The sequence below is a fragment of the Monodelphis domestica genome, chromosome 1 (genome assembly GCF_027887165.1).
Source record: "Monodelphis domestica isolate mMonDom1 chromosome 1, mMonDom1.pri, whole genome shotgun sequence".
NCBI lineage: Eukaryota > Metazoa > Chordata > Mammalia > Didelphimorphia > Didelphidae > Monodelphis > Monodelphis domestica.
The window spans coordinates 302,935,166-302,963,021 of NC_077227.1; the positions used below are offsets into that span (position 1 = coordinate 302,935,166).

The 27,856-nt window shown below is 36.0% G+C and overlaps 1 protein-coding gene across 12 annotated transcripts in view; it reads left to right on the forward strand.

Annotated features, from left to right (window-relative positions):
• The window catches only part of PACS2 (phosphofurin acidic cluster sorting protein 2), a 414,540-nt gene that overhangs the window by 66,771 nt on the left and 319,913 nt on the right, over positions 1 to 27,856 (forward strand). For 6 of the 12 annotated variants that reach the window (XM_007473322.3, XM_007473321.3, XM_056821215.1 and 3 more), the window contains exon 2: positions 19,694 to 19,781. In XM_007473322.3, coding sequence (XP_007473384.1) covers positions 19,694 to 19,781 — 88 coding nt within the window. Of the gene's footprint in view, positions 1 to 4,759; positions 4,891 to 11,813; positions 11,882 to 19,693; positions 19,782 to 27,856 lie in introns of those variants that run through there. The other 6 variants (XM_056821204.1, XM_056821231.1, XM_016422767.2 and 3 more) reach the window with 5 other exon arrangements.

The following is a 27,856-nucleotide window of genomic DNA, read 5'->3' on the forward strand; positions in this document are numbered from 1 at the left end:
CCAAAATGATTGGATCACAGCTCCATCTACAGCATGGTGTGTCTGTTTGATGTAGACTCAGTCATTTCTCATCATTTGGTAGGTTTGAAATGAATCCTTCGAATGGTTTTGATTACTTAAAAAATATCTAGTGATTTGGAGTAATCTTTCATAGAGTCACTGGTATTTTGTAATTCTTTTGAGAACTTTTCTAATTATATTTTGGGGAATGATTCTTGAAGCAATGGTTTTTCATGAGCTCTTGATTTTAAAGAAGCATGTTCCAGTATGAAATGTTCTATTAATAAATGCAGGAAGTTATTATATAAATATTGGCTTGCACTTTAACATATTTTTAAAAAAATTTTCCCCAGTAGTATTTTATTTCCTCAATTACATATAGAAATAATTTTTAACATTTATTTTCTGACATTTTACCATCCAAATTCTGTTCCTGTTTCTTTCCCCTGCCCCTCTTCATATGGCAGGTAATCTGAAAATGCTATACATGTATGGTCATGCAATAACATAATTCCATATTCATCAAGAAAAAAAAACTCATGAAGGAAATAAAGTGAAAAATGGTATGTTTCATTCTGTAATCAGATTTCATCAGTTGTGTTGGATCATTGCATTGCTGATTATAGTTTTCATTCACAATTTACCATTGTATAGTAGGTTTTGTAGTCTTTATATCAGTTCATACAGATCTTTCTAGGTTTTTATAAAACTATTGTGTTCATCATTTCTAATGGCATAATAATATTCCATTATGATTATATATCACATCTTGCTCAGCCATTCCCCTCTTGATGTATATCCCTTGTTTCTAATTCTTTGCCATTATAAAAAAAAGCTGTCAAAAATATTTTTACACAAATATGTCTTTTTCCCTTTTCTTTGATCTGTTTGGGATACAAACTTAGTAACGGTGTGTGTCAAAGGATATTCAGTTTTATTTTGGGCATAGTTCCAAATTATTCTCCAGAATGGTTGAATTTACAATGGTTAATTTACAACTCCCCAAGAGTGTATCAGTGTCCCAGTTTTCCTTTACCCCTTCAACGTTTATCATTTTCCTTTGTTGTCATATTAGACAACCTGATAGATATGAGATGGTACCTCAGAGTTGTTTGAATTTGCATTTCTCTAATCAGTGGTGATTTAGAGCCCTTTTTCATATGGTTGTAGATTTAATTTCTTTGAGAATTGTGTGTACATATTCTTTGACCATTTATCAGTTGGAGAATCACTTGTATTCTTATAAATTTGACTCAGTTCTCTAGGTATTTGATTTCTTCTTCTGAAAACTAGTTGTTCATATTTATATTTATAATCATTCCCTTTTGAATAAAATCTGAGATGGAGAATAAAGCATTGCCTGCCTTTCCCTTCCATTTTTCCTTTGATTATAATGCTCCCCAGAAGAGGTTGTTGAAAAACATAGGGATCACTTAGGAATGCATGGCTGAGTTATGAGGTATATGAATCAATTATCAAAAGAAAGAAAAAGATTAAAAAAATCCAAATAAAAGAGAAAACAATTTTTGGATGAAACATAGACTATCAAAGTCTTATGTATAAAAATTCTTAGTAAAGGAAATAAACCTATAAGTGGTCCTTGAATAAGGGCCCAATTAAAATAATTTCCATCCCACAAGTCTGTAGGACAAAATGCAGTACTCTTTTCCTTACACATTGGCAGCCAGGACTACAGGAAGTTGCCATACTATAAGAAAGAAAAAAGGAATAGATTTTTGTGTGATAGGGAAGTGTCATTCCCTAGTCTGATTTTACCTTCAATCTCAGGGATAGGGGGAGCCAGGATGATAGCCAAAATGTGGTACCTGTCTGTGAATATTTCACAAAGAGTGTGGATACCAGTGTGGATAACATATGCCAAGTGTTGCAACCTCGAATCTCACACTAGGTTCAAGACCTTTTGTATTGCTTTAGAAGTTCATCAATCCTACCTGGATTGGTTTGGTCCCTTTTTGACCTTGCGCTGCTTGGCACAGATTTTTCATCAACCCCATTGGGATTGGTTGGCCTCCTAGATCTTGTAGTTCTTGGCTCTTTATAATGGCTCCTTTGTTCCCTTCTCCTGGAATCAGGCAGGGTCTCAGTGTCTGCATGTTGGCTTTGTTTTCAGGTTCAGAACCTAGCACAGAAGATGTGGGTGGGTGGGGTGTAACTTGCTCTTGGCTTGCTCCTTATTCCTTGTTGTAGCCTCCTGCTGGCTGTGCTCTTCTCTTACCTAAGTGCCTGTATAATTGAAAAAATGTTACCCTAAAAAGAACTACATTTCCTGGGAACCCACTGATTTCCCGTTGTGACTCACTTCCTATAGACAGAGGACATTAGTGAGTGGGTGGTCCTCTTGGGCCTATTTGGCATGATGACATTGAACTTGGAGGAGGTGGTAAGCTAAGCATGGGGATTTTAAATGGGTTGATCAGCCATGGACACGTGATCTTTATTTTATATTCTCTTTATTCCTTGATTCCTAATGATCATTAATAAATCACCTAAAATATAAACATTTTTATTATTGACATTAATCTTAATTTTTACAGTTTTTGGCAACCAGAAGGGATGAGAAAAAATCTTTTTTTTTTTTTTTAAAGATAGCCTAGACAAATTTCAAGCCACATTTCTCCTGCCAAGACTTTTCACCCATCCCACCTACCCACCCGCTCTTTGGTACTGCTGCCTTTTTCTTTCCCTACTTTTTGCCTGGTTGCCCTCCCTACTGGCTGGGCTATTTTTTAGTCAGAGGACTCTTGGCAAAGAAGAGATAAGCTCTTCTCTTGCCCATCTGCTCGAGCCCATGGTCCTCAGTTCCTCACTGCTTGCCTCTGGCATTGCTGTTGCTAATACTGCCTGCTCCTACTCCTGAATCCTCCTCTTGGCCACAGCCCCAGTCTTGTTGGGCAGCTGGTAGCTATCACTGTGTCTTCAGAATCACAAAGTAGGTGGTAAAAACCGGGATGCATTTTCTTTAGGCAACAATAAGTCTCCTAACTCCCTCTCCATGTGGCTGAGGAAACTAGCATTTTACCTCGGGGATAAGGGAAGAAGGAAATTACTATTCCAAACAGGAAGTAAATTACAAGCATGGCTCCTTCTATGAAAGAACAATGTATTATGTGGTTCAAATAGCTTCCAGCTTTAGGATGTTTTTTCTTAAGGATTCTTAAGTGAATCCTTTCACTTATCTTGCCTAAGATTCAGGGGAGAAACTCATCTCCCTACAACCCTTTGCCATTTGGGCCTGTCCAGTCTCTAAGATTCATCCAATTTGGGATTCCTCCTCACCATGTTCAGCAAGGAATTCTCCCTCATTATGGGAGAGCCAAAAAAAGTCTGACAAAAGGAATCTGGATAGATAGAGAAAGGAACTTTAAAGAAACTGGAAGTAAAAATTTTAAGCCTTTTCAGACTCCATTGTTTTATGAAAGCGTTTATATTTTATTGTATTTTACTTATTGTCTGCTTTAGGTTTTAATTTTGTTGTTTTAAGTTCATATATGAATGTATTCAATACTATTGTGTTACACTGAATCAGTTTAATCTGCTGTGTTTTAACTACGGATACATTCTGTTACCTTTCCCCTATAACTTATACTGAACAAATATCATTGAATAAGCCCATATAAAAACAGTTTTTTCTTCCATTTTGGCTTCGTAAATTGTCACACAGATGATGGGTGGACTCTATCAACTTGGTTAACAACCTTTGAAGAATTTAATGAATGAAATACCTTAAATTAGTTTTAAGGGGTCTTTAGACATGATTAAAATTTTTTTTTTCAGCAACTTTGATCATTTTGCCTGTCTCTGAGTTATTTGTAACAAGAGGTAAAGAGTCTGTTTTAGTAGCTGAAGTGAAGCACTATTATAATCCCCACTTCCACATTTGTAAAAATGTAAATAGATGGGACATAACAGTCTCATACCAAAGGAGCTGGAAAGTTGATCCCAGGGCATGGTACCCCTGGATGGCTCCCAAGAGGGAAAATCTCTTATTTGGAACTCTTCTGCTTATTCTACCTTTCCACCAGAATGGTCTAGATTCTTGGTGACATTTTTAGACCCAACATTAACTAGACTCCTCTGCCACATTTTTGTAATGATGGCAGTAATAAATTAAAAAAAAAATCTCATCAAAGGTTGAAAGATTGTTAAACCTAAAAAACTTGTGGCAGGTAAATATTAGCTTTAAATGTCATACAGAAGAGTCATGTGAATCCTAATGATAGTGGGTTTGTTTGCTATTGTCATTAAATGGGCTATTACAAATTTGGTGATTTTGATACTTTTTGAATGTGCATTACCTGTTGTATTACTGTTCTTTATAAAAAAACCATTATTTTGTGAATATCATTTGCACTGACAGTGGATCATGGCCAGGTTTGAAGGAGGACATGGATCTCATTTTGGGGGTGAGAAACCTTTGTATTCTACCTTTTCTTAACTGACACAGCGTATCAATGATTGTAAGCTATATATTTTTTATTTTAAAAACTTTTTTATTATTGTTTTTCCTTGCATGTGCAATATACTATTTCAGCTTTATTTTTTCTCTTCCTTTTGAATTTGAAGCACATGTCACTAGTATTAAGAAGATTTTCTTTAACTTTTTTGATTTTGCAGTAATAGAAGTTTAAAATACATTTGCCCTAATGTCAGTGCATACCCAAAAGCTTTAGACTATGGAAACTTGCCATTTATTGATGAATGTTATGGGACTGTGATTAATGATTGTGTCTGATTCCAGGAGAAGGGAACAAAAGAGCCATTATAAAGTGCCAAGAACTACAAGGTCTAGGAGGCCAACCAATCCCAATGGGGTTGATGAAAAATCTGTGCCAAGCAGCGCAAGGTCAAAAAGGGACCAAACCAATCCAGGTAGGATTGATGAACTTCTAAAGCAATACAAAAGGTCTTGAACCTAGTGTGAGATTCGAGGTTGCAACACTTGGCATATGTTATCCACACTGGTATCCACACTCTTTGTGAAATATTCACAGACAGGTACCACATTTTGGCTATCATCCTGGCTCCCCCTATCCCTGAGATTGAAGGTAAAATCAGACTAGGGAATGACACTTCCCTATCACACAAAAATCTATTCCTTTTTTCTTTCTTATAGTATGGCAACTTCCTGTAGTCCTGGCTGCCAATGTGTAAGGAAAAGAGTACTGCATTTTGTCCTACAGACTTGTGGGATAGAAATTATTTTAATTGGGCCCTTATTCAAGGACCACTTATAGGTTTATTTTCTTTACTAAGAATTTTTATACATAAGACTTTGATAGTCTATGTTTCATCCAAAAATTATTTTCTCTTTTATTTGGATTTTTTTTTATCTTTTTCTTTCTTTTGAAAATTGATTCATATACCTCATAACTCAGCCATGCATTCCTAAGTTATCCCTTGTTTTTCATCACCCTCTTCAGGGGAGCATGCATTATTATTCTAAAATGCAATTTTAAAATTCTTTTTGAGAGTAATTTTAGTTTAAGAAACATGCTACCTCTTTGAATCCAGAAAGTGAACTGTTTGGAGAAGGCACCATGAAGATGCCTACTGTAAGGATAATTTTAGGGTTTGACCTAATCTAAATTAATTTTGGTCACCAGGGAATATCCCAAATAAAATACCCAAGTCAGCTTGGAATTTTATGGAGGTTTAATTAATATAGAGGGAAAGGTATAGGATTTCTCCCGCCTGGCCTGTTCCGGGAGAGTTCAAAGTCCTCCTCCACAAGGTCTTTGAAGATTAGAGGCTTTTTCTGAGAGGATGGTATTTGGAAGGTAAAGGAGGAAAGAATCAGTCTTAACTCTGAGAGAGCTCAGAGAAAAGAGCGTCTCATCTGAACTAGGTTACTAGGCTTCTTCCAGTATGGTATCAAGGAAAATTCACTACTAACCCAGTCAATAGCTTCTGCCACGCCAAGATGCCAAAAGGCTCAGCACGCTGCCACCAGCCACCTCCCTGCCGCCAAAGAGGCCGGAGAGAGGAAGTGATGAGAAATAAATAGAAGGTTTTACATCATGTTCCTGCATCTCACTTGTACCAATGGTAGCTTAAGCTTGACTTAGGACAGCCCAGGGGTCTGTCAGCTGTTTCTGATTTGTCATTTTATAGCACATGTCTATCAAAGGTCATCCTCCTAGGTACTTAATCCTTAAGTATTGATGTAGACATACTTGATTTTGTTAGACTAAGTAGGGTGGAGTAATCTAAAGTTCACAATCCTCCCTGATGATGATTGGGAAACTAGTCTCCCCAATTGATCACTAAAAATAATCATCCTGCACCTTCAAATTTTCTAACTGCAGGTGCATACATAATTTCACCTTCTAAGAGGAAATTACAAGTTAGATAGAAGAGGGAAAGAGAAGAAAGATAGACCGCAAAACCAATGTTTGCTGGGCTCATTGACAGAAAGCCAAATTGAGGGCAGTCCCCTTTTGGCATAGGAATATATTCAAATAAATGTTCAATCAAACTTCAGTTCAATCAAACACACCCAAAGTTCATTCTGGATCTTCTTCATGTAGTGTAGGTTTTCTGGCATCTTTCTGCAACAGTTCATTCTCTGGATTTAGGAGTTATCACGCTTCTTCCTTGAAGATCTTTTCTCAAGCAAAATTTCAAAATATTAGATTTTTATTAAAATACAACCTCCCCCCACCCCTGAAGTGGGTGTTAATAAACATCCAATTCAGCTCAGTATGCATGGTTGAGTTATGGGGTTGTATGAGTCAATTATCAAAAGAAGAGAGCAAATAAACATGAAGAAAATATGGAAGAAAGTTAAATTTTTGGGAAAAAGAAAAAATCAAAATCAGAATAAAAAATCTATGTATATAAAATGTTGAGTAAACAAGAATAAATTCACAACAGACCCTTGTACAGGTCCAATTTAAAATAATTTCTATCCCACAAGTCTGTAGGACAGAATGCAGTAATATTTCACTTACCCATTTGCAAACAAGACTACAGGAAGTTGCCATACTATAAGAAGAAAAAGCACTAGAATTTCAATTTGATAGGGAAGTGTCATTCCCTGGTCTGATTTTTTTGTCATTCTCAGGAATATGGGGAACCAGGATGCCAGTCAAACATTGGTACTTTTCTGAGTACTTCACAAAGAGTGTAGATACAAGGAAGTCCTACGACTTAAAATATGTCAAGCATCACAATCTCAAGTCTTACACTAGTTTTTTACCTGTGTGCTCTTTTTGGCAGTATTCAGGTTAAGTCTGTGCTCCTTGTTTTTATCCCACTTCCTAGAATCAGACAGAAACATTAATCACAGTCCCATAATATTTTGTCAATAAATGGCAGCTTTAAAGCTTTTTGGGTATGCATTAATATTATAGCAGGAATATATAAATGTGTGTGTATATATATATGTGTGTGTATATATATGTGTGTGTATATATATATATATATATATATATAAAACTTATATTATTGCAGAAAAAATAATATTCTATGTACCTTTAGTACAAGAAATGAGAAAAAGGGGAAAAAATAAAATATTCTAATCAAAATAAAAGAAAAGCAATAATAAAAATAAGGGGGGATCAGGAATTCAATGTATTCCAGAAAAGACTATCCACTTGTCTATGGATTATTATCTCAAATGCATATGATAGGGTACAATCAATCAGTCTCAACAGAAGATGCTCTCTTTACATGTTAGCAATGAATCCAAGAATCCTTCTCTCCAATCTTTATAGATGTTGGAGTAGTTAATAATATTTGGAATGGCCATTCTCAGGAAGGCTGAGTTGCTCTAGTACTCTGGAAATTATTAATATATACCTTGTCTCCTGGATTCAGGTCGTGAAGTGAAAAGTCTAGTGGTCCAGCTTTTGTACTGCAGCTGCAGTACTGCATTCATAGAGTTCACGCAGTTTGTGCTGTAATTCCTGTATATAGGAAGCAATAGTAGTGTCTCCACCTAATAGTGATGTATATGTAGGGGAGAAAGGCTTAGCCTGGATAGGTGGATTTCCAAAAAGCATCTCAAATGGTGAGATGTATAGGTCTCCTCTAGGCCTGCTTCTAAGATAAAATAGGGCCAGAGGGAGAATTTCAGGCCATTTTAAATGGGTCTCAGTGCATCATTTGCCAATCATAGCTTTAAGTTCTCTGTTCATTCTTTCAACTTGGACTGAGCTTTGGGGATGATATGGTACATGAAATTTGGGAGTTATCCCCAAGCAAGAATATATCTGATTTAGGTCAGAATCACTAAAATAACTTCCTATATCTGAATGAATACGTGCTGGCAGGCCAAAGCAAGGTGTGATTTCTTTTAAAAGCTCCTTAGCAACAAAAGCCTCTGTGATGCTTCTAGCCATCTGGTCAGTTGATCTACTATGACTAGACATAATTTATAATGTCCAGCCTTTAGCATTGTTATGAAATCTATCTGTAGGTGCTCAAAAGGTGTATAAGCCATAGGACGCCCACCAAAGCCTTTGCCACGAAAGGCGTGTTGGTTATATGCTTGGCAGGTAGAGCAGACTGTACACACTTTAGAGGCTATAGAAGTTATACCAGGGACTATACATACTCTCTTAAAAGAGTCCATGATGCCCTGGGTAGCAACGTGACCATTTTTTATTAATAGATTGGAAAATTTGGTGATAGAAACTTCTAAAGAGCAGGGGTTTTCCTTCAGATGACACCCATACTCCATTAATCTATTTTGCTTTGGATTTTTGCTTCCATTTTTCCACTTCCTTTTCATTATGGGAAAGTGATAAATTTAAGTCATCAGAGGTTGTTAATGTCAAAATTAATTCAGGCCCTTCTATGGCTGCTAGCTTTGCAGCAGCATTTACTCAGTCATTTCCCCTAAAGACAAGGGCAGTGCCACCTGTATGGGCATAGCAATGAAAGACAGCTAGTGCTTCAGACAGCTGGAGAGCAGAAAGAACTTCTTTAATAATTTCTGCAATAGCTATAGATTTTCCAGCTAACATTAAAAATCCTCTCTGGAGACATAGCATCCTAACTAAAAGTGCCAAAAGCATATCTAGAATTTGTATAAATTGTTGCCTTTTTATCCTTGGCAATTATATAGGTGTGTTTTAGTGCTATGAGTTCTGCCCCTTGAGCACTAATATTAGAGGGCAGTGAAGCTGACCACTCAATGGAAAATTCTGTGATTACAGCAGCTCCAGTGCAGCATATGCCATCTCTCATAAAAGAGGAACCCTCAGTAAATAAGACCGGATCTGGACTGTCTAAGGGAGTGTCCAAAAGATTATCTCAAGGCTTTTCTGCCATGGAAATTAGTGTTTCACAACTATGTAATGGTTCTATTGACATTGGTAAATCTGGAAGTAAGGTGGCAGGGTTAAGGGTTGTACAGCGTTTCAAGGTAATGTTTTCGCTGTTTAACAAGGTTATTTCATACCTTGTAATTTGCTGATGTGAGAATGTCTGTGTTCTATGCCTTAGCAACAATGCTTCTACCTCATGTGCACACATAAATGTTAATGGGCATCCCAATACTAGATCAACAGTTTTTGTCACTTGTAAGGCTGTAGGAGCTACTCCTCTAAGACATGATGGTGCTACTAATGCTACTGGGTCCAGTTGGGCAGCATAATAAGCAATTGGGCCCTGAGAAGGTCCCAAAGTCTGTGTTTGGGACCTTCTCAGGTCCCAAACTTGAAGCTACCTCTCTTCTCTCATGTACATACAAAGTAAATGACTTTTTGTAATCTGGGATGCCTGGAGCAGGGGCAGACAGGATAGCCTGTTTTAGGTCTAATAGAGCTGATAGGTGTTCTGGCTCTAATTTTAGGGGCACAGAGACCGAATCCCTTGTTAGTGTTATAAGGGGTTTAGTAATTTCCCCATAGCAAGGAATCCATTGTGTACAAAACCCTGTTGCTCCTATAGTTGCTCTCAACTGCTGTAGGATTGCTTAAATTTTGAATATTTTCAAATCATTTGAGAGAAATAGAGTGAGCACACGCAGTCAGGATGAACCCCAAATATTTTACTTTATGGAGACAGCACTGAACTGTATTCTTCAAGATCTTATGCCCTCTTTTGTGTAGTTCCAAAAGAAGGTGTTTACTGTCTTCATGAAATGCTTCTTCATCTGTTGAGTCCAAGAGTAGATCATCTATGTATTTGATTAATTTACTATTTTTAAATGTTATATTATCTGTGTCGGCTCAAAATTTGTGCAAATAAACTCGGACTTTCCACGAACCCTTGTGGCAGATGACTCCCATGTGTAAATGGGGCCCTTCCTGGTGAAAACAAAGATAAGCCTGGAGTTCTCATGTATGTGTATGGAAAAGACGGCTGAGCACAAGTCCACTACTGTAAAGTATGTAGCTGTGCTAGGAATAGAGGAAATTATAGTAATGATGTTGGAAACTATGGAGTGTCTCGTTATAATGTCATTGTTCACAGCTCTCAAATCCTGTACAAATATATAGAGGTGCTTGCCATCGGGCCCCTTTTTTATTTTTTTACTGGGCAGGATGGGCGTGTTGCATTCAGATTTACAAGGGATTATTATTCCCTGTGCAATTAATGAGTTTATTTCTGGAGTAATACCCTCAATTGACTCTTTTGAGAGGGAATACTGAGGGATGGAAAGAGGTAGGCTAGATTTAGTTTTTATCTGCATAGGAACAGCTGACTTAAGTAGGCCTACATCGGAAGAAGATGTGGCCTAAAGAGACTCCGGTATATTTGCAGGTATTACAAAGGTTGGATGCTCTTTTTCCCTCCTGAATCTCTGAGAGAATTACAGAGATTAATTTTAAAGATTCCTCAGGTACTTCCAATGATGAGGAACCATCTGGGGAGTAAGTTATTGTGGCTCTGAATTTGCATAGAAGGCCCCTCCCCAGCAAATTTAAAGGAGAGTCAGGCATCAAAAGGAAGGAATATTGTATTTCTTGAAGTCCTACAGACACCATTCTAGGGAAAAGTTTTTTAACTCTTTGGGGTATCCCTGACATTCCCATTACATTCTTTGAGGCAGTGGAATAGCAGTGTAAATCAGGTGTAGTCTTTAATTCAGACTTGGAAGCTCCTGTGTCTAGAAGATAATCATAATAGGTGTTACCCACCTTTTAAGGTAACATGGGGTTCATTAGTATAGGTGGGGGTAATGGATAGGGACAACAGGTAGTAGGATATCAGGGTCTAGGAAATCAAAGGTTGCATCCTCTGATTCCTGTGCCCCAGCCCCCCACTGGACACCTTCATAGTATTTGGGAAGTTCCTTGGGCACCCCTCTGTACCAATGGTAGCTTAAGCTTGACTTGAGACAGCCCAGGGTCTGTCAGCTGTTTCTTATTTGTCATTTGCTAGCACATGTCTATCAAAGTCCATCCTTCTATATATTTAATCCTTAAGTATGGGTGTAGACATACTTGATTTTGTTAGACTAAGTAGGGTGGAGTAATCTAAAGTTCACACTACACAGACAACACAATATACCAAAAGATCTAGAGTGAACTTTTGAGTGTGGTGATTTGAACTGTGTGGGGTTGTATGCATTTGTTTTGTATGTATACTCTTATGCTGAAGGGTACTTCCCCCTAACTGGCTTTTTGTCATTGAGTCTAGCAATCATTGGTTTTGTTTTATATTCTCTTATCCTCAAATTATTGTATTTTAAAATTTAGTTATGTTTCCAAAATCCATTGGAGACACTAGTCTTCCACAGATCTCAGGGGGGAATTGTATAATTGAAAAATCTGTTTCCCTAAAAAGAACTGCATTTCCTGGGAGTCCACTGACTTCCTGTTGTTATGTACTTCCTGTAGATAGAGGACATTAGCGAGTGGTTGGTCCTCTTTGGCATGATGACATTGAGCTTGATCGAGGTGGCAAGGTAAGCACGGGGATTTTAAATGGGTTGATCAGCCATGGGCACATGATCCTCATTTTGTATCCTCTTTATTCCTTAATATCTAGTGATCCTTAATTATTCTCCAAAATTATAGCATTTTTATTAGTAACACTTATTTTAATATTTATGTGCCCCAGATGTTCTCTGCCTACATTTTAGATTTTGTTTATTTTTTTCTTGAAAGTTGTTTTACTCTCCTTTTTAAGATTTGTTGGAAAGGATTCTCATAGTGGTTTTGAGCTCCCCTACTTCTATTCTACCTTCTGGTCTCTACCCACAGGAATTCTTAGGCATGATTTTCTTGAGTGAGCTTTTGTAACTCCTTTTCTATTTGGCAAATTCTATTTCCTCTCTGTATTTTTGTACTTCTTTTTCCAAAGGGCCATGGTCTTTCAAGAAGTTTTTCAGTGTGCATTTTGGATATATTTTTTCCCACTTGACTAATTCTGCTTTTAGTAATAGTAATAGTTCTTTTTCTTATTTGGGTTCTTGTGCCCTTTTACCATTTGGCTAATTATGTTTTTTGAAGGCATTAATTTTTCTTTAGTATTTTTTGTGCCTCCTTTACCATGTTGTTGACTCTCTTTTTCACGATTTTCCTATATTGCTCATTTCTTTCCCCAGTTTTTCTTTCTCTCTCTTATTTGACTTTTAAAATCCTTCTTGAGCTCTTCCATTAACTCTTTTTGGACTTGAGAGCGATTCATATTTTTCTATGTGTCTTTGGATGCAGCAGTACTGACTTAAGTGTCTTCTTCTGAGTTTGAATCTACCTTGTTGCCAAAATAACTTTAAATGTGGGTTTTTTTTTGCTCATTTTCCACCCCCCCTTTTTTTTTGTATTTGTTTAAAAAACTGTTAGAGTTGATCTCTATGAATGTAGTGAAAAGGAATACTTTTCCAAGCTTCAGGTTCTTTTTGTAGCTACCTTCAGAACTTGCACCAGGGATCTATCTGCTTTCAGTTCTTCTAAGGTGGTATGATGTAGGGAGAGCCCACTTGTCTATGAGTAACCCTAAGCACTCTTTTACTCCTTTGGAACTGTGACCAAAGTCCCCTGTTTTCCTGTGAGTGGAAGTGCTGGTGTATGCTGGTGTTCTTTCTCACCCAGCAACTGTATCCCAGAGCTGTGACCTGGTTCTCGGTATAGACAATGTGACAAGAGTATTGCACTCAGAGCCAGAAAAGGGGCCCCTGTAATCTCCTTCTGAGCAGTTGTCTGATTCCCCTCCCCCTGCCTCATTACTGTCTGTGGTTGAGAGTTCTGGAAGCCTTTAGCTGCCCCCAAAGCCTGGCCTTGACTTGCAAGGCACACTGCTCTTTATTTCCCCCTTGGTGGACCAGATCCCTCAAGCTGTCCTTCTAAACTGAAAGATTACTTCACCTTGTTTTTTTGTGGGTTATACTGTTCCATAATTCATTTTGAAGTGTTATGTCATTGGTTTTTAAAGGGTAATTTGGTTGTAATCTGATGGGTCCCCATAATTTCTTGGCTCTACTGTCTTGGCTCTGTTCATCCTCCTATTTTTTAAAAGTTTTGTTTTTCATCAGCATTTTTACCAAGCTATTGACTCTCTTCACAATTCTGTTTCATTGCTCTCACTTCTTTTCTCAGTTTTTCCTCTACCACTTTTTATTTTATTTTAAAGATTGTTTTTTGTGCCGAAAAAAAAATAACCTATTCCAAGAATTCTTTTTGGCCTTGGGTCTAATCTGCATTTTTTTTGAGTCTTTACATTGTTGCCTTTTACTGAATTCATTTCTTGAACTTTCCTGTTACCATTATAGCTTTTTGTGATCAGATTCTCTTTTGTTGGCTCATTTTTCTAGCTTTCTAGCTTTCCTTGCCTTGAAATTTTGTGTTAATGTTGGGATTTGCTCACCTGGAATGGGGATAAGGAAAGGGGATAGTGTTCCAAATTTCAGACTTTTTCACCCTGCTATTTTCACAGTTATATTTGAGTGCCTGTAGGTGTTCAGTTCTTTCAAAGTGGACTTCTGGGTTAGGATGGCTGCAGTGTAGAGGCAGGGGTCTTCCTTTCCTCACCACCAACCAATATAGACTATCCCCAAAGGACAAAAAAGCAAGTTCAGATGAGTGAAGGGGATCCACAGCAGGGCCCAGCATTGAAGGTAGGTGGGATTTGGGCATTTTCACGTTATAAGGGTGTGAAATAGCTCTTACCAAAATGCAAGCTGATCAACCCATCCCCACTCCACCTACAGTGCCAGAGTCAGAACCAGCATACCAGAATCAGAGAGAATACTGAGCAATCTCTAAGTGCTCAGGAGCTGGTTAAGAGCACCATGGACTTACCCCCTGAAAACACCTAGATTTGGGACCCCAGGAGGCAGAGGAACATAGATCTTGTGTGCAGAGAGGGGCAACACACAGAAGTCAATGAGACTCGATTAATTTCTTCATATTTTATATATGTATTATCTCCAGAAACTTTTCCCTGAATTTCCTCACTAGTCAATTTTAATCCTTTATTAAAGGATTTTATTAAAAAAAGCAACACCACCCTTCCACTTCCCTCTTAGAATTATTCCAAGACAGAAGAGTTGCTATAGGCAGTAGAGATTAAGTGACTTGCCCAGAGTCACAGAGTTAGGAAGTATCTGAGTCTAGATTTGAACCTAGACCCTCCCATGTCTAGGCCTGGATCTCAAATCACTGAGCCACCTAGCTATACCAATTTGAATTATTTATAAGCATATGCTCCAGAATCATATAGAACTATGTCTTTTCCCTGAGTGTTGCAGGAGGGAAAGTCTAGAGCTATGATGGTGAATCCAAGGCATGCATGCCAAAGATGGCTCAAAGATGATTCTGTGGGCACATGCTACCTGCCAGAGTTAGTTGCTAGAAAGGCAGAAGGGACTCCAATGTCATTGGATCACAGAATACAAAAATGTGAGAGTTGGGATCAGATGTAAGGTGTAAGAAATCTGGAAAAGTAAAAGAAGGCCAGATTATAAAGGGCTTTAAAAGGCAAATATATGAGTCCTTTGGAATTGTCTTGAAAAAGAAAAAGAACTGGTGAAAATTATGAAAAATAAGTTTTCACCCCCCTCTCCCCCGCAACATTCTCATTGTGGAAATATTTTTTGCATAATTTCTTATGTATAATGGTTATTGTATTCCTTGCTTTCTCTGGAGAAGGGAAGGTCTAGAGCTGTGAAGACTAACCTATGGCACACATACCAAAGATGGCATACAGAGAGATCTCTCTGTGGGCATGCACACTGTCCCTGGCAGAGTTAGTTACTAGAAAGGCAAAGGGACTCTATGGAGTTTTTCCCTTCCCACCACCACCTTCTAGCCCCTTTGCCCAGCAGCCCAATGATAGCACTTACTCTCTCCCCTGAGTGGAGCCCCTGAACCACTCTTCAGTGTAGTAGAATTATACAAGCTCATATTCTGGTGTACCAATTCACCAAAATCATGTTGCTATTCAGTATTATCTTTAGCTGTTCAAAAAAGATATTCTGCCCCTAGTCAATTGTAAGAGATAAATCAGCCAATATTTTTCATTCAAAAATTAATTACATAATTCTCCCTTTATTCATTTGTGCCTTTTACTCATCTTGGAGTTGTTTAAAGGCTTCTTTTGGAGGGAAACAATTTAATTTATCAGTTTCATTTGAGCTTTCATTTGGCGTTGCAGTTGGGCAAAATAGTTGCTTGATTTCCTTTATTCTTTATTATGAATTCATATATTTAATTTTTAAAAAATTTGGCTTATAGAGTTTTCCACTCTCTTTAGTCAGATTATATAGTCATTTATACTTGTTCTTTCTCTTTTAAATTACTGTATAGTTATTCTCTTCTTTGTTTTTTGCAGATTCTAATTTTTATTGTTTTTTAAAATTTATTTTTTTCTGGGTTTGGTTTTCATGCCCCATTCATTAATCTTGTTCGTGTTGATAGGAAAAAAAATTCCCTTGAGGACTACTTTTGTTTATATCCTCATAGTTTTGGTATACCTTTTTGTTGTCATTTTCTGTGAAAATAGTCCTTATTTCTATGATTCATGATTTGATATGACAGTGTTGGCATTTAATTGTTTATTCTCCATTTGTTTGATTTTTTTCTTCAAATGGTAGATAAAACATCTATTAAATGCTTACTAAGTACCAGACACTGTGTAAATACTGAAGTTGAAAAAACAAGAAAATGAGACAATTCTTAATCTCTAGGAGCTGACAAAACCTGAAAGTCATCTGACAGGGTTGAGAGAGGAAAATGTAGTGCATCAAAGAATGAGCAATTATGCCTGGACTTTTTAAATTTTAGTGGTTCCAGTCAGGGATTCTTCAGTTATTGATTTAGGCATAGATTTGAATCATCTCCGATTGAACCAGCAGCAATTTGACAGTGGAACAGATTGGAAAGTGAAAAGTAAGTGGAGAATGAACAGCATGTCTGGGCCTTCTTATGTTATATGCCTATTTTTAATTATGATTTTGGTGAATTAAGGATATATTTAATATTCTTGCTTTTCTATATTTATTTTTAAGGAATACTATAGTAGTATAGGTTAGTTTTTGTAAAGGTACTATCCACAGCTAAGAAATATAAACTCTTTCCCTATTCATTAATCTTCAGAGATCTCATATGTAACTTTTCAAATCCTTAATTTCCTTTTTGCTTATCCTTTTGTTACATTTGTCTACTATTTAAAGGGATATGTTGACATCCCCAATTATTACAATTTTGCTATATGTAAAGAACTTTCATACTGAAGGGGAAAGACAGCAAAACTAATTCTTGATCAACTGATAGATATAATATGCATGTATAATATATACCATAGCTATAAAGAGAACAAAAAGAAAATAGTGAAATACAACATTGTTTTGTGAGGAAAGAGCACTACCATCCTGGTAACAACTTTCCTATATCTCTCCTGCCCTTTTACTGTCTTCTAAAACATCTTCAGTTTGGCTTCTGAATTCACCATTCAACCAAAAGTACTCTTTCCAAAGTTTATTAGTTTCTTAATTGTTAATGGCTTTCTTTCAATCCTCATCCTTCTTTACTCCTTGTAAGATTAGACACAGTTCCTAATAACAGTGCCCAATATGTTAAAGACATCTAAATTTTGATTGATTTAGTAGGTGCTATTAGTCCAACAAATATGTTCATCAGATAATAGAATGAGGACCAGAAAGACACCTCAAATATCCTCTAGCCTCACTTTCTCATTTCACAATTTCAGCTAGGGTTTGAACCCAGATCTTTTATAATTTTGTACCTTTCAATTTTGATTGGTTTGTGGAAGTGTTCTCTCCAGTTGTATTGCTGTTTTCATGTTTACTATTTTCCTGACTTTGGTAACCATTTAGCATCAGTTCTGTAAGTTATGTAAGGGATATCAGTACTTTTCTTGGTCTGTGCCAATACAATAAAAATGACAGTACTACTGAAATAAAATGGCAGATTTAGTGTTATACCAAATGACCAAAGGGATGCTTTGCACAGCTTGACAAAATAATAAAATAATTCTCCTGAAGGAACCAAAGGTCTAGACTATCAAGGGAAATATTGGGGAAAAAAGTACTAATGGGGGAAAAAAGTAGTAAAGAAGAGTAGATCTTCCCTGTTAATGACTATTTTATAGAACAATTGTCATCAAAACTATTTGGTTCTGGGGGCAGCTGGATAGCTCAGTGGATTGAGAGCCAATCCTAGAGTCCTAGGTTCAAATCTGGCCTCAGACACATCCCAGCTGTTACCCTGGGCAAGTCACTTAACCCCATTGCATAGCCCTTACCACTCTTCTGCACAGTATTGGCTCCAAGACAGAAGGTAAGGGTTTTTATTTAAAAACAAAACAAAATAAAACAATTATTTGGTTCTCTCCTAGTCCTAATGACACTACTTTCCTGGCCAATATTGGCTTCCTTTTTTTCAACATGCTGACTCAGTGCGGGAATTGGAATACATCCTTACTCTTCCCATTACCACTTCTGGATTTCCTGCCTGACATCATCATTTGGAAACCTCTTCTCCTTGAGGTTCACACCATAGAATTTTGTGGCCACTGACTACTGAAACTTGATGTTTTCCTTCCTTCCTCAGTGAATGCAACACTTGGCTCCATCTTTCTTCCACTCTTCTTTCCTTCTACTAGTATCTGAGGGACAGAGCCAAGATGGCGGCTTAGTAGTGGTGAAAGCCAATACCACTCTGAGAATCCTTCCAAACCATATACTAGTATACTTCACACATACATATACATATTCTCTCAGATGCTCTAGTTTTACAGGTCCTGATTTGACTTAGTTCAGAAGACCTATTCCTTCACTTCATTTCAGCTATGCACCCAAGATATTAATACCTTTGATCTTGAAATCATTTGTAGATGGTATACTTCCATATTTAGAGTCTAAAATTCCTTTATCTCACCATAACTTGTATCATCCCATCTTTCCCAGTGGACTACCCTTTATGTTATTCTTCATCTTTTTGTAACCTCCATTTTCTCTACTCCTCACGACTCTGCTGCCCAATCACTCCTTCATTTGCTGTACTCAGAAAGTGCTATGTCATTATCATAGAACTGGAAGGGTACTTAGAAGCATAGAAATTTTGAATTAATTGCCCAAGGTCACACCAATAAGTGTCTGAGACTATATTTGAATTCAGATTTTTGTAATTCTAAGTCCAATGTCAAGCTGCTCCACTACATCTCTTTCACAAACTGGGAGGAGAAAAGTGGGAAATAATGTAAGAAGTTTTGTGATGAAGAAAATGGGAGAAATGGGCTTATGTGAATTAGTTGCTTTTATTTAGTAAATTAAGAGGTAAGCTATTAAACTTAGAGAATGGAGCACAAGATAGTCTGGGAGATCCAAGGAGAAAATGGAATACCTTTTATTGGTATCATTTTAGAAAGAATAAAAGGATTGCCTTGCTGTAGTGAAGGCCCAGTTGGGTAATATGAATTATACTGTAGGAAGTCAGAATGATTTATGAGATTTCCTTTAGCCGTAGGACTTCAGCAGTAAGATCAGATGATATCGATAGAGAGAGTAATTCAAGACTGAGGTTTGGCAAGAGATAAGTAGTAACAGGAAAAGGAGAGATAAGGGGCTTACATTATAGCATTATATAGCATTATAGATTTAAATTGATTAACTCTTCAGCAGAAATTGGGAAGGAAGGGAAAGTCAGAGATAAGTTAATGGCCTGAAAAAAAGTACTGAAGAGGAGAGGGTTTGGAGATTATGATGAGGCTGACAAATAGTAGTGTTGAGGTTTAGGGAAAGATGAAAGGATGAGGTGTTATGGTCAGAAAAGAGGAATGTTGAGCAGTCTGATTAGATATGGATGAAAGTCTTCATATTTTACAAGTATAAACTATCAATATTATTGCTCTGTATTTCTAAACTTTTTTTTTTTTATATGTGTGCATCTTGTAAGTAAACCATCTGGAACTATTTATTCTTTTTTATCCTCTCCTTTTTTTTGTCCCATAGCGTATGATATTACAATGCTCAGTTTTCAGAAGGTAGACATTAAATAATTAATGAACAGTTGATTATCTTTTTATGCATATCACATGAAAAGGTAAGGTGCTTAATAACTTTTTTATGGATTAAAAAATAGAATTTATAGTTTCTGTATCTTGGTGAAAATTTTATTCTAGCTAGTTAGTTTCCTTGTGTGAGTCTTCTTCATTTAGCTTTCTCTTGGTAAACCTTATATTTTTCTGTATAAGCAAGTTGCCTGATATATCGATAGTAAATCACTACTAAGTACAGTTTATTTGTTCTCATTTTCAGGTTATGCAGTTTGACCTTAAAAAAGCTGGTTGTTTTCAAGGAATTGGAAAAGGAACTCATCTCTGTTGTAATTGCAGTCAAAATGCAGGTAATACTTTTAATAAAAAGCCACTTGATTTTCTATGTAAGTGCTTTCATGCCAATTTAAGGCAAAACTTTACCTAGTGGATAAAAATGACTGAATTATAAAAATTACAATAATTTGCTTTTTTATATTTATTTAATAATTACAAAAGCCTTTTCTTTCAATAATGTTCTGCATTAGGGGCTGAGAGTTTTATTATATTTATTTTACAGAGTAGAAACCAGAAGCTAATCCATGGTCCTACAAATTTCAGGTATTTGTGTTGGATTGTGGACCTATGTTTCATCCTTTCAAGTTCTGCAGTGTTCTCGATATGAGAACACTGTTTTTGTGAAATAGTGAATTCTTGTCCCAAAAGCTGGAGTCTTTGGGTTTATTGAACACTAGTTTGCTGGGGTGATTTATCCCTAATCTATTCCATTGATCTACCCTTCTGTCCCTTAGCCAGTAAGTACCATATTGTTTTGATGACCACTGCTTTATAGTACAGTTTAAGATCTGGTACTGCTATCCCCCCATCCTTTACACTTTTTTCATTGTTGGTATTCTTGATCTTTTGTTCTTCCAGGTAAACGTGATATTTTTTTCCAATTCTATAAGAAAGTTTCTTGGTAGTTTGATAGGTATGGCACTGAATAAGTAAATTAATTTGGGTAGGAAAGTCATTTTTATTATATTAGTTTGTCCTGCACAGGAGCAGTTAATGTTTTTCCAACCATTTAGATCTAGTTTTATTTGTGTGAAAAGTGTTTTGTAGTGGTGTTCATATAATTCCTGTATTTTTCTTGGCAGGTATATTCTTAAATATTTTATATTGTCTAAAGTGATTTTAAATAGTTTCTCTTTCTAATTCTTGCTGCTTAGTTGTGTTAGAATGCTAATGATTCATGTGGATTTATTTTGTATCCTGCAATTTTCCTATAGTTGTTGATTATTTCCACTAGCTTTTTAGTCGATTTTCTAGGATTCTTTAAGTAGACTATCATATCATCTACAGAGAGTGATAGTTTAGTCCCTTCATTGTCTGCTTTAATCCTTTCAATTTCTTTTTCTTCTCCAAGTGCTACTGCTAGCGTTTCTATTACATTATTAAATAATAGAGGTGATAATGGGCATCCTCGCTTCACTCCTGGATCTTATTGGGAAGGCTTCTAACTTGTACCCCTTGCAGATGATGTTTGCTGATGGTTTTAAATATATACTGTTTATTAATTTTAGGAAAGGCCCTTCTATTCCTGTACTTTCTAGTGTTTTCAATAGGAATGAGTATTATATTTTGTCAAAGGCCTTTTCTTCATCTTTTGAGATAATCATGTGATTTCTGTTGTTTTGGTTATTGATATGGTCAACTATGTGGATGGTTTTCCTAATATTAAACCATCCTTGTATTCCTGGCATAACCCCCTCCCCGTAGTCATAATGAATAGTCCTTTTGATAACTTGCTGTAGTCTTTTTGCTAGTATTTTATTTAAGATTTTTGCATCTATGTTCACTAAGGAGTTTGGCCAGTAGTTTTCCTTCTCTGGTTTTGGTCTGCATGGCTTTGGGATCAGTACCATATTTATGTCATATAAAGAATTTGGTAAAACTCCTTTGCTCAATATGTCAAATAGTTTGTAGGATATTGGGATTAGTTGTTCTTTAAATGTTTCATTGAATTCACTTGTGAATCCTTCTGCCCTGGGGATTTATTTTTTAGGGAGGTCCTTGATGTCTTGTTCATTTTCTTTTTCTGAGGCAGGATGATTTAAGTATTCTATTTCCTCCTTGGTTAAACTAGGCAATTTATATTTTTGAAGATATTTACCCATCTCACCTAAATTGTCATATTTATTGCCATATAATTGGGCAAAATAGCTCTTAATAATTGTCCTACATTTCCTCTTCATTAGAGGTGAGATCACCCTTTTCACCTTTGATACTGTTAAATTGATTTTCTTCTTTCTTTTTTTAATTAGATTAACCAATACTTTATTTTGTTTTTTCAAAATACAAGCTCCTAGTTTTTTTTTTTATTAGTTCAATAGTTCTTACTTTCAATTTTATTCATTTCTCCTTTGATTTTTTATGCTTTCCAATTTAGTTTTTAACTGGAGATTTTTCATTTGTTTTCTTTATGGTTTTCTAAGTAACATGACCAATTCATTGCTCTCTTCCCTCCCTGATTTGTTGATATATGCACTCAGGGATATACATTTTGCCCTGCGTGTTGTTTTGTTTCCTCGTTGTCATTCTCTTCAGTGAAATCAGTAATTCTTTCTTTGACCCACTAGTTTTGAAGTATTAGATTATTTTCCAATTAATTTTAAATTTGCCTTTCCATAAGCCCTTGTTATTTATAATTTTTACTACATTATGATCTGAAAAAATTGCTTTAATTATTTCTGCTTTCCTACATTTTTTGTAATGTATTTATACCCTAGCATATGGACTATCTTTTTGTATGTACCATGTGCTGCTGAAATGAAGGTATATTCCTTTTTTCTCCTGATATTTATTAGTTCTAATTTTTCTAAGTTCATTCATTTCCTTTATTTCTTTCTTATTTATTTTTTGGTTTGATTTATCTAGCTCTGATAGGGGAAGGCTAATGTCCCTCACTAATAAAATTTTACTATTTCCTCCGTAAGCTCCTTTAGTTTCTCCTTTAAGAATCTGGATTCTATTCCATTTGGTCCATATATGTTGAGTACTGATATTTCTTCATCATTTATACTGCCTTTCATTAAGATGTAATTACCTTCCTTATCTCTTTTAATCAAATCTATTTTTCCTTTAGATTTGTCTGAAATCATAATTGCTTCTCCTGCCTTCTTTGTCTCAGTTGTAGTTGTAAGTTCTTCTCTACCCTCTTACCTTTACCCTATGTATGTCTACCTTCTTCAGGTGTGTTTCTTGTATACAACATTTGGTAGAATTCCAGTTATTAATCCAATTTGCTATCCACTTCCTTTTTATGGGTTAGTTCCTCCCATTCATATTCACAGTTATGATTATTGTCTGTGTATTCCCCTCCATTTTGACTTTTTCCTTTAATCCTACCTTGTCTCTTATCCCTCTTACCCTCCCCTCCAACTTTTCACTTTTAGTCAGTTTTCCCCCTTTCCCCTCCCTAATGTTACTCTCCTCATCCCCTCCTTAATACTCCCCTCTTACTATAATACCAATGACCCCCAACTTCTCCCTCCCTTGTGTTGCTCCCCTCCCCAGCACCCCATTATTATCCTTCTACTTTTCTATAGGGCATGATTTAATTCTTTGCCCCAAAGGATCTGTCTGTTCTTCCATGAGCCAATTCCAATGAGTATAAAATTTAGGTATTTCCTGTTGCTAAAATTTTTCCCCCTTCCATTGTATTGGTCTCCCTCTACCTCTCATGAGCTTCTTTATGAAATATATTTTACCTCTTTTCCCTTTTCTCTTAGTAGTATCCTCTTTTTTACCTGTAGTTTTTTATATATTTTTTGAAGTATAATCCTAGATAATTTATCACCATACCCTCTAAGTATACTTCTTCTAGCTATTCTGATGATGGTAACAATTTCTAAGAATGCTATCATCTTTTCATATAGGAATACAAATCATTTGACCTTATTGTGTCCCATGAATTTTTTTTTTCTTTCTTAATTACCTTTTTGTGATTCTCTTGAGTTCTGTATTTGGGTATTAAGTTTTCTGTTTAAATCTGGATTTTTCTTCAGGAATTTTTGGAAATCTATTTTATTAAATGATCATACTTTCTCCTGCAATGAGCAATTTCACTGGGTTTTATGTGATCAAGCAGGTCCTTTGTAATCCTGAATATGGTTCCATGATACCTGAATTGTTTCTTTCTAGCAGTTTATGGTATCTTCTCTTTGGTCTTGAAGATCTTGAGTTTCGCTATAACATTCCTGGGTGTTGTCATTTGGGGATTTAATGCAGGATGTTATCTATGCATTCGTTCAATCTATATTTTGCTTTCTTGTTCAATAATATCAAGGCAGTTTTCTTTGATAATTTTCTGTAGAATGATCTCCAGTTTTTTTCTTTGGGCATGTATCTTTCCCTTATACTGGAGAATTCAATTTTATCTGCATATCTTTCAGATTGAACCGAGTAGGAGAGACCTGTTGCTCTGTCTTGTTTTTGAGTTTGGATTTTTGTCTATTTTGAAGTGCTTATTTCTGCTTTTGCTGCTTTTTTTTTTGCTGCTTTTAAGTTTTTGCTGCTTTTAAGCTACCATCTTAACTACCAAATAAAATTTTTAACATTAATTTTATGACATTTTGCAATCCATGTTCTCTTTCCTTTTCTTCTTCCCCAAGAAAACAGATAATATGATACAGGTTAATACACCTATTATCACACACTATATATTCCTCTACTTGCCATATTATGAAATTCTCATCCTGCTTGACCCCTGTAACATTTGATCATTGTTGATCATCTCCTGTATAGTGTTTCTTCTGGTTTTTCATGACCCTGCTTTCTCTCATTTCTCCTCCTAAGACTCTTATACCTCACTATTTTCCAGCTTCTTCCTTCTTTATCATGTCATCCAAATGTGTATGCTCACTAAATCTCTGTCCTTTACTATGTTTTCTTTCTTTTATTGTTTCATTTAATGATTCTTCAGGCCCTCTGGGTTCAATTATCATTTTTATGTGAATGATTCCCAGATCTATATATCTAGCCTTAACTTCTCTCCTGGGCTCTAGTTTCACATCAGCAGTTGCCTATTAGACTCAAATTTAATGTCTTATAGACATTATAAACTGGATGTGAAAAAATCAGAACTGATTATCTTTGTTTTTAGGCTCCTTCTCCCTTTGCCTACCCCTGCACTTAAACACTCCAGGTGATATTTATTTAATATTGTCAAAGGCAACACCATCAGTCTTATAATCTCAGTGTTAATCTTGACTTCTTATTTACATCCTACCTACATGTCCATATTCTAAGTCTTGTCATTTATTTTTTCACAATATTTCTTGTATTTGTTCTCCTTTTATAGCTGCCACTCTGATGTAAGCCCTTCTCACTTTATGCCTGGACCACTGAAGTCGTTTTTGTTAAGGGTAAAATTTAGGGTTGAGACTGAATATATTTTTTAGTGGTTGCCAGGGATTCTAAATCCCAATGAAATACTCAAGTCAGAATGAATTTTATGGTGGTTTATTTACAATAGAAGGAAGAACTTAAGAATGAGGGAGAGAGGGAAAAGGGAAGAAGATCTGCTCCAGCCTGGTCTGAGCCAGAGGGAGTTCAGAGGCCTCAGCCAAGGGACTGTCCCAGTGGTTGTTGCCTCCAGAAAAGAGCCAAGGAAAGGGGAAGCCTTAACACTCACCATGTGTACGTGATCCTCTCAGGGAAGCAGTCTGAGATCTCACCCTCGAGCTCCTCCAAGTCAAGTTTCACCGCCAAGGTTCCTCTAACATGATGTGATGAAAAATAAAGTCACATGTACCAATGATGGCTTAAACTAGGCTTTGGACAGCCCAGGGGTGTCAGTCAGTTGTTTCTGATTTGTCACTTGCTAGCACTCGCGGGTCATAGACCTTCCTCCCCCACACTAAATCCTTAAGTCGGGGTGTGTACATTCTTGGTTGCTAAAATTCTAAAGACTAATGAGCAGGGTGGAGTAAATCTAAAATTCACCCCTTATGGTTATCTCCCTACCTCAAGTCATTCACCTACCAATTTATCCATACAATTCTCCAATGTATGAGCATCTTCTTCTTTGTTTTCAGTTCTTTATTAATACAAAAAACCTGTTATAAATATTATATATATATATATAATTACTGATTTAAAGGAGATGAACATTTTAGTTGCTTTATTTGTATAATTCTAATTTGTTTTCCAAAATGATTTTTGCTAATTAATAGTTTTACCAACAGGTGTGCATTTGTGTACTTGTTTTTGCACAATCCCATCTGACATTGATGAAACAGTCATTTTTGGGAAGGATTTACTTTATGAATTGGTGTCTAAGTTAGGCTTTTAAAGCTGAGTGGAAGTAGATGACTCAAGATAGCTTTGTACTCTAGAGACTATGATCCTATGTTTATAGTTTATTTAGTAGGCAAAGGGAAGAATATTGTTGTTCAGTCATCTCAGTTATATTATTCTTTTTTGTAGCCCCATTTGAAGTTTTCTTGACAAAGATACAAGAGTGATTTGCTATTTCCTTCTGCTCATTCTAGAGGTTTACTTTTTTTTTAAGATGATTTTACTGTGGTTCCAGTGTCCAAGACCAGATCTAAACTCAGGAAAATGAATCTTCCTGGTTCCAAGTGTGGCACTTTATCCATTGTGCTACCTAAACAAGTCAATATGAGAAGTATGGGAAAGAGAAAGAGAAATATATTATTTTTCAAACTTGGAAGTCTGGGTGAAAAATAGTATCACTTTTCATAAGTCCTCGAACCATAAAGACTTTCCTCTAAATGAGTGAGAAAATGTGGTTTAGATTTCAGTTTGAAGTGATGGTGGAATAGCCAGGTAGGGATATAGGTCTAATAGTAAGAGAGATAAGACTTGAGGGATAATGATTTGAGAGTTATATGAATGGGTGTAGTTGTCAAGGTAAGTCAGTTAACAAGAATTAAGTATCTATTACCAGGTACTGTACAAGAAGACTTATTCTCAAGTTTCTATTTTTAATGGGGAGAGATAACAAACATATACATATGCCATCTACTTACATTGGCAGGGTAGATCCCTTGAAGGCAGTTACAGCTCTTATAGTTCAAGGCATAACCAAGAAAGGCTGAACTTTCTAGTCGTTACTAATAAACTACTCCTGATATATTTTTCATTAATGCAAGATAGCCAGACTTTTAGAAATTAACTTTTAGAAAGTTTGTTTACTTAGATGGCATATTAAGAACTAAGAATATTTGGTACAAATGTCCTCAAGAGTTCTGGGTCATGAATGCAAAGAGAGATTGAATAAAACTTTTAGAGTAAAGTGAGAATTGAGAACATATGTAGATAACATGTTGACAAAGGATGGACCCCCAACTCTTGGTTATAGGAAGTTTTTTCTTTTTTTAATATTTTGTCATTGTTTTTTCCTTTTTTTTTTAAATTTAGAATATTTTTCCATGGATCCATGATACATGATTTTTTTCCCACCCTTCTTCCCTTCCCCCTCCTGGAGCTGACAAGCAATTCTACTGGGTTATACATGTATCATTATTCAAAACCTATATATATATATTATTCATATTTGTAATAGATTGATCTTTTAACATCAGAATCCTAATCATATACCCATCAAAGTATGTGATCAATCATATGTTTTTCTTCTGTGTTTCTGTTCCCACAGTTTTTTCTCTGGATGTTGTTAGCATTCTTTTGTGTAATTAGAAATCTTGTGCTTTTGAACTTTTTTGAACCCAGGAGCCCATTCACTTCCTGTTGTTACGTGCTGGCGTAGACAGAGTATAAATTGGGTGGAGTTCCCTGTTTAGCCCTCTTTCCTTCCTGTGGTGTTCTTCCTATGGCTTTTGAGCAGGTAGAAAAACTTAGTCATGTGGTTCTATTTTATTACTTAATAAATCTTATTAAATATAATATTTAGAGTTATTGTATATTAATTTTTAAGCTTAAACTTTCTTATAAGTTCCTCTGGATTCTCCTGGATCATTGCATTGTTGCTAGTAGAAAAGTCTTTTGCATTTGATTATACCCTAATATATCAGTCTCTGTGTACAATGTTCTCCTGGTTCTGCTCTTTTCACTCTGCATCAATTCCTGGAGGTCTTTCCAGTTCACATGGAATTCCTCCAGTTCATTATTCTGTTTAGCATAATATTAATCAATCACCATCAGATACCACAATTTTTTAAGCCATTCCCTAGTCAATGGATACCCCCTCCTTATTTTCATTTTTTTTTCCGCCACCATAAAGAGCACTGCTATAAATATTTTTGTACCAATATCTAGCAGTGGGATGACTGGATCAAAGGATAAGCATTCTTGTAAAGCTCTTTGTGCATAATTCCAAATTGCCCTGCAGAATGGTTGGACTGATTCACAACTCCATCAGTAGTGTATTAGTGTCCCAATTTTGCTACATCCCCTCCAA